General features: G+C 34.6%; 1 protein-coding gene across 1 annotated transcript in view; it reads right to left on the minus strand.

Annotated features, from left to right (window-relative positions):
* Positions 1-834: 834 nt before the first annotated feature.
* Positions 835-15,178, minus strand: part of NDC80 (NDC80 kinetochore complex component) — a 47,340-nt gene continuing 32,996 nt past the window's right edge. The window contains exons 13-16 of the mRNA XM_045065414.1: positions 8,804-8,896; positions 7,469-7,599; positions 5,506-5,608; positions 835-1,261 (exon numbers count right to left, since the gene is read on the minus strand). Of these exons, the coding sequence (XP_044921349.1) occupies positions 1,124-1,261; positions 5,506-5,608; positions 7,469-7,599; positions 8,804-8,896 (465 nt within the window). The 3' untranslated portion in view covers positions 835-1,123. The remainder of the gene's footprint in view (positions 1,262-5,505; positions 5,609-7,468; positions 7,600-8,803; positions 8,897-15,178) is intronic.

The raw sequence follows: 15,178 nt of genomic DNA on the forward strand, positions 1-15,178 counted from the left end.
TAATATTTGGAAACCAAAGCTTGAGCACTGTATATGTTCGTTGCTCCTAATGTGCCAATGCCTTCCCCCAAGGACAGAGCTAGAAAATATAAGTATTTATATACATACATATATCTAAATACTTCTATCTGAATCAATATATTACAAACCACGAGTTCATATCAAGATCTCCAGTTCCACTCCAGTACCACAAAGGTGCTTAATACATTTAAGTTCAATAAGCAAGAACTCCCTGGCTTAGGGATACTTTTTCAGAATACAGAATTTAACACCCTGTAAAGGACCCCAGCAGATTTGGTAAACTCACTGATGAGGAGGCTGGATAGATAAGATGATGGCTATTACTCAGTCAAATGGAAATGCCTGTGTTGCCCTTGCAGAGAGTAGAGGAAGAAACAGAAAGGCTGAGGGAAGTGAAAATGCTGCAACACACAATGTGAAGGCAGAAGAGTCCCCAGGGTTTCATAGGAGGACTTTGAGGACAACCCATGCATGAAGGCCACAGGGAATGTCCTGGTGAGAAGGGCAGCAGTATCACTAGGATGTTCAGTGGTAGCTCTTTTACAGACTGTTGACAGTCTGTAGAGCCCCAGCCTTTGTAGAGCGTATACCAGGAACTGGAGAAGTTTATGTAAAGGGCCAGATAATTAATTTTTGGGCCTGCAGTCTAATGAATGTAATAAACATTGCCACTGTACTGTGAAAGTAGTCATAGATGATGTGTCAATGAATGGATGTGACTGCATTTGGCCCAGTCTGCTGATTCCTGGTTTAGATAAAAATAACTGTCTTCTAACCATCTGAAGTTAGATTGAGAAATAAGGGAAAAACACACTTTGTTGATATGATTTTATTAACTCTGGATACATAATATAACTAGTCTTTCACATCTAAAGATAACAATCTAACAAGTTACCATAATTTTGGGTTATACATACTTTAAATTAACAAACTAGGTTTATAAAAAATATAAAAATATTTCACAGGCTTGGGAAGATACGGTCATAAGACTTCATTGTAAGGAGGGGTATAAGATATGTTAGAGATTTTTTGAACTTACAAAGGACATTTAAAAATTTACACTGTTAATAAAGTTCTTGTTTAGATAATCAATATTTTATCTTCATTCATCCGAAGGCTTAATTAGAGCAGCTTTCTTCTTATACTTGTCTCCAATCTCTCTAATATTTTCCAAGAGATCTTCAGACATGTATTCTTCATACTCTCTCTCAACTTTAGCAATCTGCTCCTCAAGATGTTTCTAGTAAAAACAATGAGCAATTATTAGAGAAGAAACATTAATTTATTTTAAAGAGTTTAATTGTGAAATATATAAACAAATGGTAACATTTGTAAGAACAGGGAATGTAAGGGCTACTCTTTTGTGTCCTTTCCTAATCATAACCCCATTTTTCTTCCCAGAGCCAACCACTCTCAACAATGTTTTGTTTTTCTTTATACTTTTATCCCCTACCCCACACAGATATGTATGTATCTCTGGACAATATGCTAGTTTAGTGGTACCAGGTTTTATCTTTCATATTTACTGAATGATATTAAATATAATATTCTATGACTTTTTTCCACCCAGTATTTCGATTCATTGATGTTAATACAGATAGCTTGTTTATTCACGTACTGCCAAATAGTTTTCTATTGCATGAACATACCAATATTTATTATCCATTTTACTATTTAGTTTATTTCCAGGTATGGTAGGCTGAATAGCAGCCTCCTCAAAGATGTCCATGGCCTAATTCCCAGAACCTATGAACACATTATCTTACAGGGCAAAGGAACTTTACAGATGTGATTAAGTTAAGGAGTTTGAGAAAAGGGGATCATTCTGTATTATCCTGGTGGGCCCAATGTAATCATGAGGGTCTTGGTAAAAGGGAATCAGCAATGTGAGAGTCAGAAAGAGAAAATGTAAGGACAGAAAAGCAGTCGGAGGGGATAGAAGATGTTGTGCTGCTGGCTTTGAAGAGGCTGCAAACCAAGAGGTATAGGTGGCTCTAGAAAAGGGAAAAGGCAAAGAAATTCCATCTAGTCTCTAGAAAGATTATAGTCTGGAAGGCCCATTTTACACTCCTGACCTCTAGATATATAAGGAAATAAATCCGTGTTGCTTTAAGCCATTAGGTTGGTGGTAATTCGTTATAGCACTAACAGGAAATTAATACGCTGGGTTATGTTTTTTACTATTTCAATTATACTATAACAAATTTCAACATACTATATGGCTTAAGAAATTTATTTCCTCACAGTTTTGGAGGCTTGAAGTCCAAAATCAAGATACTGATAAGGCCACTTTCTCTGAAGGCTCTAGGGGAAGAATTCTTCCTTACCTCTTACCAGCTTCTAGCAGTTCTGGGTAATCCCTAGTTTACAGCTGTGTCACTCTAATTTCTGCCTCCATCTTCACATGGACTCTTATAAGGATATTGGTCCCTAGGTTGAGGAACTACCTAATCTATTATGGCCTCATTTTAACTAATGACATCCACAAAGACCTTATTTTTTCAAATGTCACATGATGAGATGCTAGATACACATGAATTTTGAGAGGATACTATTCAACTAGTATAGTACTAGTACTAATAGTGCTAGTACTCTAGCACACGTGTAAAAATTTAGCTTAATACCTAGAAAGGAACTAGGGATTTTATTAGGGATTGCAAATTTGTTTTCTAAAACTGTTAACATCAGTTTGCAACCCTGTAGTATAAAGGAAAACTTGCATTTGTCTATGTTCTTGCTGGCATTTAGTATTCCCAAACTTTAATTTTTTTGCCAATTTCTTGAGGGTGGGAAGCGGTAGATCTTTTCCTGTTTATTGGCCACCTTAGCTTTCTGTGAAATTCCCATTCAAGTCTTTTGCCCACCTTCTGTACTTAGTTATCAGAGGTCATTATGTATCTGGATACTATTAGTTGTCTTAAAAAATTATTGTTTTGTGGCTTGCCTTTCCACTTAAAAAAAAGAAAAATTTATATATGTATTTATTTAGAGAGAGAGTAAACAACTGGGGGGGGGCAGAGGGAGAGGGAAAAGTGACTACCCAGTGAACAGGGAGCTGGATGCGGAGCTGATCCCAGGACCCTGGGATCATAATCTGAGCTGAAGGCAGAAGCTTGACCAACTGAGCCACCCAGGTGTCCCTCCAGTCTTTGTCTTTTGATGTAGAGATCTTAATTTTAACAAAGGTGAATTTATAAATAATTACTTTTGTGGTTTTTACTCTTTGTGTCTAATTTAAGAACTACTTTACAACTCCTGAGGAATAAAAATAGTGTCTATAATTTTTCTGAAAGTTAAAAATTTAGCCTCACTTTGGGCTGCCTGGGTGGCTCAGTAGCTTAAGTGTCTGACTCTTGATTTCAGCTCAGGTCATGACCTCAGGGTTGTGGGATCAAGCCCCATGTTGGACTCTACTGGGAGCAGAGCCTGCTTAAGGTTCTCTCTCCCTGTTCCCCTGCCCCTCTCCCCAGCCCTCCTTCTCTCTCCAAAAAAATAAATTTAGCCTCACATTAATTTCTTAATCCATCTTGCAGTGATTTTTGTTTATGTTTTAAGGCAGGAATCCCAAATCCATTAATTGAACAATTCATTTTACCCCACTAGTCTGCAATACAACCTCTCTTAAAAATATAACTTCTGTCTATGCTTATCCATCTTTTTCTGCACTCTGTCAGAGCTTGGTTTATATGCATCAGTATTATAATGGGTTTGTTATTACAGCTTAATAATAATTTCTGAACATCTTAACAGACAAAAAAGATTTTGTGCCCTTCAAGAAGGTAGAATTCTGGAATAGGCGTCAGCAACTTTTTCCTGTAAAGGTCCAAATAACAAATACTTCAGGCTTTGTGAACCAAATGGCCTTTGTTGCAACTGCTCAACCCCGCCACTGTAGTGGGAATGCAGCCATAAAGAGTATGGAAGTGAATGAAGTGTCTGTGTTCCAATAAAACTTATTTACAAAAGCAGCCTGTGGGCACAATTTGGCCTGTGAGCTGTAGTTTGCTCTCTCCTAGTCTAGAATATCAAGACACATACAGGACCTGCATGGGGCTACAACCAGGAACTGCTCAAGGAAACGTTTTACCTCAGAGGAAAAATACCCCATTTAAAGATACCATTAGATCCACAGTCCTCTGTTTTCTACAGTCTAATTTTATCACTTGTAAAATTTCCTCACATTAGGTTTTAAAGATGATTGGTTGACTTTAGGGGCTCCTTCCATAGTTTACTGGCTATTTGTAATTCTTACATAGTGCAAAGTAAGTGCTCTGAAAATGCCATCTGATCTTGAACAACAATGAACTAAATAGAAACTAAAAAGTAATAATCATTAGGGTTTCAAATCTAACTTCATGTTAACTGAGTAAAACTTTAACAGTTGCGGTTTCCTTTCACATAAATCCCTTGTGATAAATCACTATTGGATTAACACTGAGGTCAAACTAATTGTTATAGAGAATAGAGATGTGAAGATGTTGGCAGTGATTTAGTACAACCCTCTCATTACACAGATGGAGGAGGTGAAGACCAAAAGAAGCAAAATGATACATATAAGTAGAGTTTCTCAATCTGAGCCAATCATCACAGGTTGGGAATGAATTTTCCTCTTATGCATTTATTATACATCATCCTTGAGAGAACAAGAAAGTAATTAGTCATATAATTATCTGGTCTGTGGTTCAAATTAACAATACTTGTTGAAAAAGAACCTATGAAAGGTTATAGAGCCACTAAGTGGGGAGAAGCCAGGTTTTCTGATGTAGGATCCAGCTTATTTTCTTAGTTCTTTTCACCAAGCACTCAAGAACACCAGCATACAAGAAAATGCAGTTCAATGTCTTTTAGGAGAAAGGAGGAGAAATAGCATATCACATGCTATTTTCAATAAATGGAAGACTAACAATGTGATATAATGAGGTTATTTTTTTCTCTTACACTATTCACAATTGTCAATATATTATCACCTAATAGACGACCCTGGAATTTTAAAGGTTAGCAGTTTAGCTTGGCTTCTGGGCTCTGTACAGCAGGTTGGAGGACTAGTATTATTGTTGAACTTTAAAGCTATGATTCACGTTTCATAAGTACTTCATTCTATATTTTATAAGTACTTTACATGAAATTAATGGAAAGGAAAAATATTTGTCATAACCCATGCTCTTTCATCTTAATTTTACTGAAATCTTAAACGTGTTGGTATGTTTTCAGTATGTAGAATGTGGCCTGGCGCATGATTATATACTATTGATGTAATAAATACCATTACATGTTGTTTATGTTGTTGTTATGTGAACAAAACAGATTGTTTTATGAAATGCAGATGCTCCTTACATACCACTAAACAGGACTCTTCTGATAACTTTTTACTAGAATATATTTTCCATAGAAATAAAATTTATCATTTAATTTATATAGAAACAAAATAGAAATACAGTTTTAAAAATCTTCATTAGAATGTAGGAAAGACCTTCATACACTTACCTCCACAGACCCTACATGTGTAGCAACCATCTCTAAAAGACGCTGCAAGTTATTTCCCACTTTTCGTCGTTCTTCAGTTGTGGTTTGCACAACTAGTTGGTATCTGTAGAATAAAAACTCTTGCTTGAGTTGTCTAGGAGAAAACCCCTAATCCATCAGTTCTAGTTAGCTCACTTCTCCTTTTCATATTCAATAAACGCAGACTGTGTTTGGTATATGCGCTGTTTGCTTCTCAGCCATTAAGACGGAAAAACATTTTCAAAGATCCTTTGCAAGCACCAAAACAAAACAGCACCAAAACCTTGTGCCTTAACATACAAAACTTGGGGGCAATTGGTCTTCACTGAATCTCCAAAAGGGTTGTAAATTTAAATGCTTTCAGGGAGAAGGCATTCAATACATTTGAATGGGGAGTGGGAGTCTCTCTTTTTTTTTTAACGTATGCAAATTCAAATTAAAAACAAAGACTGTAAGCCAAAAAAATGCTTCAGCTGAGTTTTTTATCCCTAAACTACAAATAAGCAAATGAAGAGGTGTGCTTTTCTTAAGGGTTGTACTTCTGATCTCAAAGTCAGAATTTATTAGTTGAGGGTCACTTAATTAAGACTTTAAAAAAAAGAGCCTATGGATTCAGTATATTGACTTTCTATGCGTTGCATGAGAAAATTATATACACAAAGGCAGAATACTCTTTAAAAAAGGATGTTACCATTTTAGTTACTGTTAATACACAATGTGGCTAAAACTCTTTCTATGTAAGTTTTAAAATAATATGGAAACCAAGAGGGAAAACTTGACAATGTGTAATTTGATAATGAAGAACTAAGAAATGTAGCATATAGAGTTAGTTCTGTTGCTTGTTTGGAAACACGCATTTGCTCCATTTGGATTGAAATATTACGTAGCAATTTGACCATAATGCAAAAATTTGTATTTGCTTATGACATTTCTTTCCTTTTTTAGAGTCTGTTTATCTATTTATTTATTTTTAATAAATTTGGGGCTCAAACTCACAATCCTGTGATCAAGAGTTGCATGCTTTAAAAAAAAAAAAGTTCCATGTTCTTCAGCTGAGTCATACAGTTGTCCCTATGCCGTTTCCTTCTTGAAAAACACTAAGTGAATGCAGAAAACTGTCCTCAGCTGAATCCAGACGCAAAGGAATATAAAAACATATAAACACACACCTCAAATGTGTACCAGCTCCCTCAATTCATTACATTATGTGATGAGTCACATGCATCCACCTCTGGTGTTAAAACTTCCCATCTGATTTTGGATAATTCTCCCTCCACCTCATTTCAATAATTTAAAAGCTGCAACCCTTTGAATGCCCCTTTCCCAGGCAAACTTCTGGAGTCTTTAAAATATAGTGTCATATTTATCATAGCATTTATGTACTTCTTAAACATTTAACATATGTACAATTGTGCTAACATTTTAGTTAGGTTCCCATCTTTTGTTTATGTGTGTCACTGGCTGATTTTGAGTGTTGTGCCCAATCCCAATTTTACTGTAGGTGCTGATTTTTCATTGCATGATTTTGCAGTGTGGTGATTATTATGAGGGCACATAATGTGTTACAGCACAATGATCATATAATTTACAGGATACAGTTTGTTGTATATATAATTTCCAGAAAGTATAAATATCTTAAAAATAGAAACAAATAGCCAAAGTATTTCAACTGACTGAAAATTTTATGCTGTTTTCAGTGTTTAAAAGCCCTTTATTAATTATATGTAAAAATAAATGTTTTCTTAGGAGGCGATAGCTATAATAGTAGCAGAATACATTTAGGGACAGTATTTCAAGTTATAGGCTCTTTCTGTGTTCACTACTTCCTCTTTCCCATGTAGCTCTATAATATAAATTAAAGCTAATAAACATAGATCTGGTTTTACAGAAATGTTAAATAATTAATCTGAAATAAACATTATAAATCTTGGTTACATGAACTTACTCTCGCTGAATAGCATCTAATTCATTCATAGCTTCACTGAGGCCCTCGTTAACAGCGCTCTCCAGCAGATGCTTGTGTTTCTCCAAGGACTCCAGCTCACTGGCACATTTTTTGTCCTCTTCTTCAGCTTCCTATCAAGATAAGCGTATGGTTATAATTTTTAATGTTTGTGTTCTATATACTTCATATACTATACTCCACATACCATCTATATGTAACACATTAAAAAAAAATCAGGTTGCACCATCATTTATATTCTCAGAATGTGTACTGTTTTACATGTATGAGACTTTAAAAAGCTTTTTTGGAAATTTTATACTGTAAACCTAAATATGACCTTCTCAACAGGCCTTATATGGAATTCATTCAGCGGTATTTTCAGGTAGGTACTATAAGAAACCTTAGGATAATGACTTAAATATTTCCTATGATCATCAAGAGGTCTTTTATACATGCAAAAATGTGGGTAACTTTCACACTACCTTTATTTCACATATGTGAAATATGCACAGGAAAAGGAGCCCAAAGTCATCAACTCTTAGGTTAAGATGAAATATGAAAGGCTTTCACTGAAGTGCTTTAAGAGGACAAATGCAAGTACTGTCATGGAGAACATATGAAAATAACAATGATTACCAACTAGCTCATATTTCACATGTAGATCACATTACTGTGGTGTATTTTCCAAAAATTTCTCACTACTTAACAAAATTTATAGGCCCTAAATGCAATACAAGGCCAAGAGAAAATTTCCAATTCCTAATACTTTGTTGCTGTAACTAAGTAAAAGATATTAGTATGACTAAAATTCTCTTGTCAGTTTTATAAATGGTAAATGAAGAGTCACACGAGTGCTTCCCTAAGTAAAACATGGTGAGAAGGTGGATGGATTAGAGGTGGTGGGAAAAGAATCCTATTATTTTTCCCACATTCTAAATTTCATATAAAATATCTTTGTGATTTGGCCAAGTTAGTCAGTTTGCTATAACTCTTTCCAGGCAATCACATACACAAGCCTTATTGGAGGTTTATGCTTTAGGAGTACTTAACATTAAATTTCTAAAAAAGGTAGAAGAGATCACATTTAAAACATGTTTTGGTCTAACAAGGATACAGAATCTCATATTCAAGTCTAAAATATTAATGAAACAGTAAACGTGTTCTCATGTGAAACAGCCCAATTCCTGGAAAAAAATCCTTTAAAAGGACAAAATAACTCTTTACAATAAACTTTAGAAGATTACACTAAACTTAAACACAAGTTAAGCTTAAATGTTTACTTAGATGTAAGACTAGGTCAAAGCTTACCTATACAAACTGTGGCAAAGTTCTTACCTTAACCTTTTGTTGGTAAAGATCGTCCAGCTTTTGAACTTCTTCTTTCAGAGTTTTTACACCTCTCCTGCTTTCTGTTATCATTGTATTTAGCTTGGAGAATAAAACTTGGGTTGAGAAATCATAACCATACACCAAAAACATTTTAGTAAGTTATAAAACTTTCATATTACCGATTGAACCATGTTATTGTTAGTCCTTTTGGATTCTCACCTATCATTTGTTCTCAGAATTTATTATTCCCCAAAGAGGAGTTAAATAAAAACAAACACACAAAAAGACATATATATTTTTTTAATGTACAATATTAAAATACAGAGTTAATTAGGAAAAAAAGTCTGGCTTAATTCCCAGTAAAAGAAGGATACCAGGTACTTTTCTACTAGTTGCTGTGGGGGTGTTTGTAAGCAATCTTATATAGTATTATAAATATTACATGTATTATATACACTCTGAACATTTTTATATTAATTTGTTAATACATGTAAGTTGTTTTTACCTTCTAGTTTTGAAGTCTAGATTTACTTACATTTCATCTCTTTTATTAGTTATCTAGCTTTCCATTTGTGTGTTTACTTTCTAGGATGTTAAAGAGAAGTTTTCATATTGATTTTAGTGGATGTTTTCTAACTGGTTATTAATCAATGGATTCTCCCAAACAGTAATAAATTTAACACATTTAATCTTATTAAAGTTTGAGCTTTAAGCCTGTTGAAACCAAAATTAAAGAAAAAAAGTGTTTCCAAAGTTACCAGAAATTAATATAGAATGTTTTCCAGCTAGGTTAAGAAAATATTTGCTCTAGGAAATAAAAAATAGAAAAATGTATCTATAAGCTGGATCTTTCTTTAAAAGGATGGTTCAGCACATATATGAAGTCACAAAAAAATTACGCATACATATTTTTAGGAGAAATTTAGTGAAGCAATTGTTGTTTGGTATATGATAGGATGGTAAAGTGACTATTTATTAGAGAAACTTGCATATACTTCTCATTCAATTATCAAAAGTCTCTTTATAAAGAATATTCCTTTTCTATTTTACAAATGAGAAGAGTTGGCTAGAATGAATGCTATTCACGTAGGATCATACAGAGAGCATATGCCCACAACTCCAACCTAGATGTTCTAACTCCAATCAGCTCAACTGATTAAGCGTCTGACGCTTGATCTTGGCTCAGGTCACGATCTCAGGGTCATGGGATTAAGTCTGTGTTGGGCTCTATGCTGGGCATGGAGCCTGCTTAAGATTCTCTCTCTCCCCTTCCTCTGCCTTCTCCCCGCCCCCACAAGACTAAAGTTACTGAAGCTATTCAAGCAGGAAAAAATTTTCTCTACCCTTAAGGTTCTTTTGGCTGGTTTAAGAATTTAACTGACATAAGAATGATTAACAGGAGAAAACCAAATTTAATTTTGTATGTATGGGGAATGCACAAAGACATGAGATTCTAAAGACAAGCAAAAGGAAGTATATTTGTCATCGTAAGCTAAAGATAAGGGGGGTAGGGGTCTGGGATTTCAAGAAAAGGAAAGCAATTCATAGGAAGATGGAAGAGTTAATGTTTGGTAAACAAATGTTTTCTAGGCCACACAGACACAAATGGGACATAGAGAGGAATTTTAAGAAAGAGACTTTGCTAAGTTCCTCACTGTCTACCATCCCTAGTTTATATTATACTGTAGTTATCTATGGTGATACCTCCCTTCTGGGAGGAGGACCTTTAATTCCTTTAGGCAATTAGGGGGTAGGTGGAGATCAAAGTTTCTTCCAGAGTCTTTTGGGTATTGAATACTTTCAGTTCTGAATAAGCTGCATGCCAAAGTGGCACATCTTGGGGTGATTGGCCCTTGACACCTACACTATAAACTTCCCGTTTAAAGATATGTTATTTCTGGGGCACCTGGGTGGCTCAGTGGGTTAAAGCCTCTGCCTTCAGCTCAGGTCATGATCCCAGGGTCCTGGGATCCAGCCCTGCATCGGGCTCTCTGCTCAGCAGGGAGCCTGCTTTCCCCTCTCTCTCTGCCTGTCTCTCTGCCTACTTGTGATCTCTGTCTGTCAAATAAATAAATAAAATCTTAAAAAAAAAAAAGATATGTTATTTCTGAAGAAAAGTGCTGAATTAAACCAGTTGTTTCATTAAATTTATCTGCAGTAAGATCATTGCATAGCCAAATAATCAGAACTTCCACTAGGAAGTCATGTTTGTCAAAATCATGTTTACTTAATCTCTGAGCAGCTTCTAACTTTCATGTGAGCTTTGCTAAAATTTCATCAATTAAACATTCCCACCCCTCCCCCAACCTTATTACAGAAATATACATTTCCACTGTAGTAAATAAGGGAAAAATTAAGGAAAATAAAAATTACTAATAATTCTATAATCTCAAAGAACTGTTATTAATATTTGGTATACTTCCTTCAGTATTTCATTCATTCATTCAGTAAACAACTGTCCAACAGTTTATAAGCAGAGAAGATATCATTAGTTACTTTAGTTAGAAAACTTTTTTCTTCTGTCATTGAGAAGACAGAAGCCACTAGATTGGATTTCCATCACTTCCTGTCTCCCAACAACCAAAATATTTCTTACGAGACCCTTCTTCTTTCTGTCAGTTTCAGGATGCATGATACCCATTTTCCTCATGAAGAGAACCCCTTTACCTCTTCTCTAGATCCCAAGCCTTGGTATTTCTTCATGAACTATGTTCAAATACATCAATACCTTTCACTCCTAATTTTTTAAACTTCATTTTTTAAACTAATTTTTTAAATTCTTTTCCTTAAACTCATTCTTTCACCTTTAAACTCAAACAACCGCTCCCTCACCCCCTGCAAAATGAAAATCTTTCCCATACACCACTTTCTAACTACTGTTCCATCTTGTCTCCTTAGACTCAAATTTTGTGATGATCTAATTGTAGCATTCCATAGAAAGTAGACTATTAATACTATAGTATCTTCTGCTACTACCATTCAAATTTAAATCCACAGCAATAAGCTTTCTGGCTCCTCTGCTTCATGAAGTTGCCTTTGCAAAGATCACCATCAACAAATTGTTTGCTAAAGTCAAAGAACATCTTTCATGATTTATATCTGAGTAACATATTTAGTCGATCACTTCCTTCTGAAATCCCCTTTCTTGGTTTCTATGACCATAGACGCTCCTGGTTTTCTCTTTAAGTCTTGGGAGGTCCTTCTAACTCTTCCTTATGGATTTCTCTTTCTCTGTTTGTACTTTGGAAGTGAATGTTCTCCCAGGATTCTGATCTTGGCTGTATTCTCATCTGCTCATTTGGGAGAGCTTGCTCTTTCATTTTCACAACTGGGAAATTTCTTGGCTTTAATTAAATGCATGCTAAATAATACATATTTATATCTATGTACACAGTCCAACTGCCTACAGGACAGTCTCCACTCTGATGTTCTAGACATCTGAAACTCAGTATATCCCAGACTGAAATTCTTTCTTCTACAACCTTCTCTTGTATTCTTTATCAAGGATCTAGAATATCACCACCAAAAGATTCTCTCCTTGACCAAACTACTCAGCTCTTCTGAACTCTCTTCTCAAAGAGAGTTTTCCTTTGGCTTCTGTGTTTGTCTTTGTCCAATTTTAGCAAGAATCATGCTTAAGACAGTTTAATTAGAATCCTTAACCTCAATATCTAATCAAGTCCCTTCAACATCCTTCAGCTGGTGTCTGATCACGTTGGCCTGCTTTCAGCAAGAACACTATTAGGCTGGTTTAGATAGTATCATCCCTTACCCCTATTAGGCTGGTTTAGACAGTATCGTCCCTTACCCCTAGAGTTTCTTCTCAGTAATTCTTTAACCACTGATCTGCATTCTACTCTCCTTGGTTACAATTCCCTTTTTGTTGTTGTTGTATTTGGAGTTGAGCCCAATCTCTCTCATCTACTATAGAACCTCTTTGTAATGGTCCCCCTTGAATGAAGTCCACCTTACTTCCTTTAACAAGTGTCATAAATAATTTTTTTTCTTTAACATCATATACCAAAGCTAGACATCTGAACATTCTTAATTCCTCTCTTCTGTAACCTTCACATCCAAATGGACCAGTAAATTACATTGTTCCCATCTTTAAATCTTTTTTCCACTCTCACTGAAATAGCCTTGGACTGAGTCTTTACCATTTATCACTTGGGATAGTGTTAGGTCTCTGAAATGTATGCCTCTAGTTTCATGTACTTCTAAACTAGCCTTCATACATTATGGGGCTTACTGTATTACAAGGGTGTTATGCCCTGACTTAAAAATCTTCAGGGGCACCTGGGTAGCTCAGTCAGTTAAGCGTCTTGACTTTTGATTTTGGCTCAGGTCATGATCTCAGATTGGGATTGAGCCCTGCTAGGCTCACATCCAAATGGACCACTAAATTACATTGTTTCAATCTTTAAATATCTCTTTTACACCCTTATTGCAATAGCCCTGGTTTAAATTTTTTACCATGTATCATTCAGGATACTATTTGGCTTCCTAACTGTGTGCCTCTAGTCTCTTTCCCTTCTGCAATCATTTGGAGCTCTCTTCTATTTGCTAAATGGGATGCTGCGTGACTCATGAATTGTTGAACAAAGTCAATTAGATCTTCAGATTTATTCACTTCTTTACAAAACTAGAAAATGCAACTCTAGAAGCATTTCAAAGTTCATCTGTTTCTTTTTACCAGTCCCCAAACAGTCCCTATTTATTTTAAAAGTCTTGTAACTTTCCTGTGTCTTTGAAATGTAAATGTTAAAGTACAACTTCAGGGATAATTCTTACCAGGAAAAAAATGAAAAAAGAAAACATCATTTAAAACTTAGTTTAAGCCATCCACTCAAGTAGCCTTAAATTACTCTATCTACCAGATAAACAACTTAGATACAAATTCTTTTTAACTAGTAAAACAGGCCAGAAGGTCTCTGTTTATATCTGTTATATGTTTATGTGTGTCTATTATAAGTGCATTAAAGGTGTGTGGTATTTTTCTACCTCTAAAATTAGTTTGTAAAAAAGCTCTATTTAATTGACCTAAACTAAGTGCTTAAATAAATTCGCTATTCATAAAAAGTAAAAAAAAACCCCAAAAACAAAAAAACAATGGAAACTAACCCAAGTGCTTTCTGAATTCACAACACCTAAGAAAATATTCATTATTAAGTTTAACTTAAGTTTGTTTGATTTAAGTAAAATAAACTTTTCTTTCAAGTTATAAACATTGAATAAAATGCATACATACAAGTCTTATTCCACCTGGGTTTATCAATCAAATCAGTTTATGTTATCTCTTGACAAAATCTGTCAGCAAGAAAAATTATCTTGGGATGATGACTGACTTTGTCTAATGTCTAATGAAATTTTGGTTGGTAATTGAAACACAGGAAAGAACAAGTAAATTAAAGGGATATAAAAAGATAAAAAGTTTTTAGGTGAACTTTTAAATAGTTTCCCCAAGTCTTTTTGGTAACCTGGAAACTTAAAGTTTTAGCTAGGTTAAGTTAAATGATCAGTAAAGTTAAATTCATTCACTATTCAGATCATTTCCAAATAAGATAAAATACTAACACATTAGTTACTGAATATTGGTTTATCTACTTTTTAATTCCTTTTACACAGGAACTAAAGATATTAGGACTTACTAATAAACATGTGTCATGACCCTGACAAATTTTCTGTGAGAAAACACGTTTCTAGAAATCATAAAGAAGTATTTATTAGTCTGCTAATCTACAGAATGGTAATGTAAAAGATGGTTTTTAAGTTCTTACTTCTTAGATTTCACTGGAAATTAAAAGTTTCTAATGGTATAAATTTTAATATGTATAATTAAAACTGGTAGAAATAATAAGGGAAGGACATTCTATGTGTGGTCAAGGTTGTAAGATTGGAATGAATTTAATTAAGAAAAAGAGGGTTTTTTTGGTCTTTTTTTAAAAAAAGATTTTACTTATTTACTTATTTATTTGAGAGAGGAGAGAGAACACAAGTGCACGTGTGTGTGAGGGGGTAGGGTCAGAGGGAGAAGACAATTCCTTGCTGAGCAGGCAGCCCCATATGAGGCTTGATTTGTGCACCATGCTTACAAGTCTCCAGTAAAGCAATTTTAAAAAGAGATTTTATGGTCAATTGCTTTTCTTGCTATTCTTATGTAAATAATGAGACCAAGTTTAATGCAAATAAATTACTTTTACCATGGTTATCTTCAGTAAATATGGGTGTAATTTCAGAGAGAAAAATTAGGTTTGAACCTTTGTAGATATTAAATTATAATCCTGTTACATTTGAGGTTTTGTTATATATCTATAAATCAGACTAGGTCTTGGATTATTCTAATTTCCTCACACATCTGACTATGACTTTCCAAATTAATGT

This window comes from Mustela putorius, unplaced genomic scaffold, assembly GCF_011764305.1.
Source record: "Mustela putorius furo isolate JIRA1106 unplaced genomic scaffold, ASM1176430v1.1 tig00003858_pilon_pilon_pilon, whole genome shotgun sequence".
In the NCBI taxonomy this organism is placed as follows: domain Eukaryota; kingdom Metazoa; phylum Chordata; class Mammalia; order Carnivora; family Mustelidae; genus Mustela; species Mustela putorius.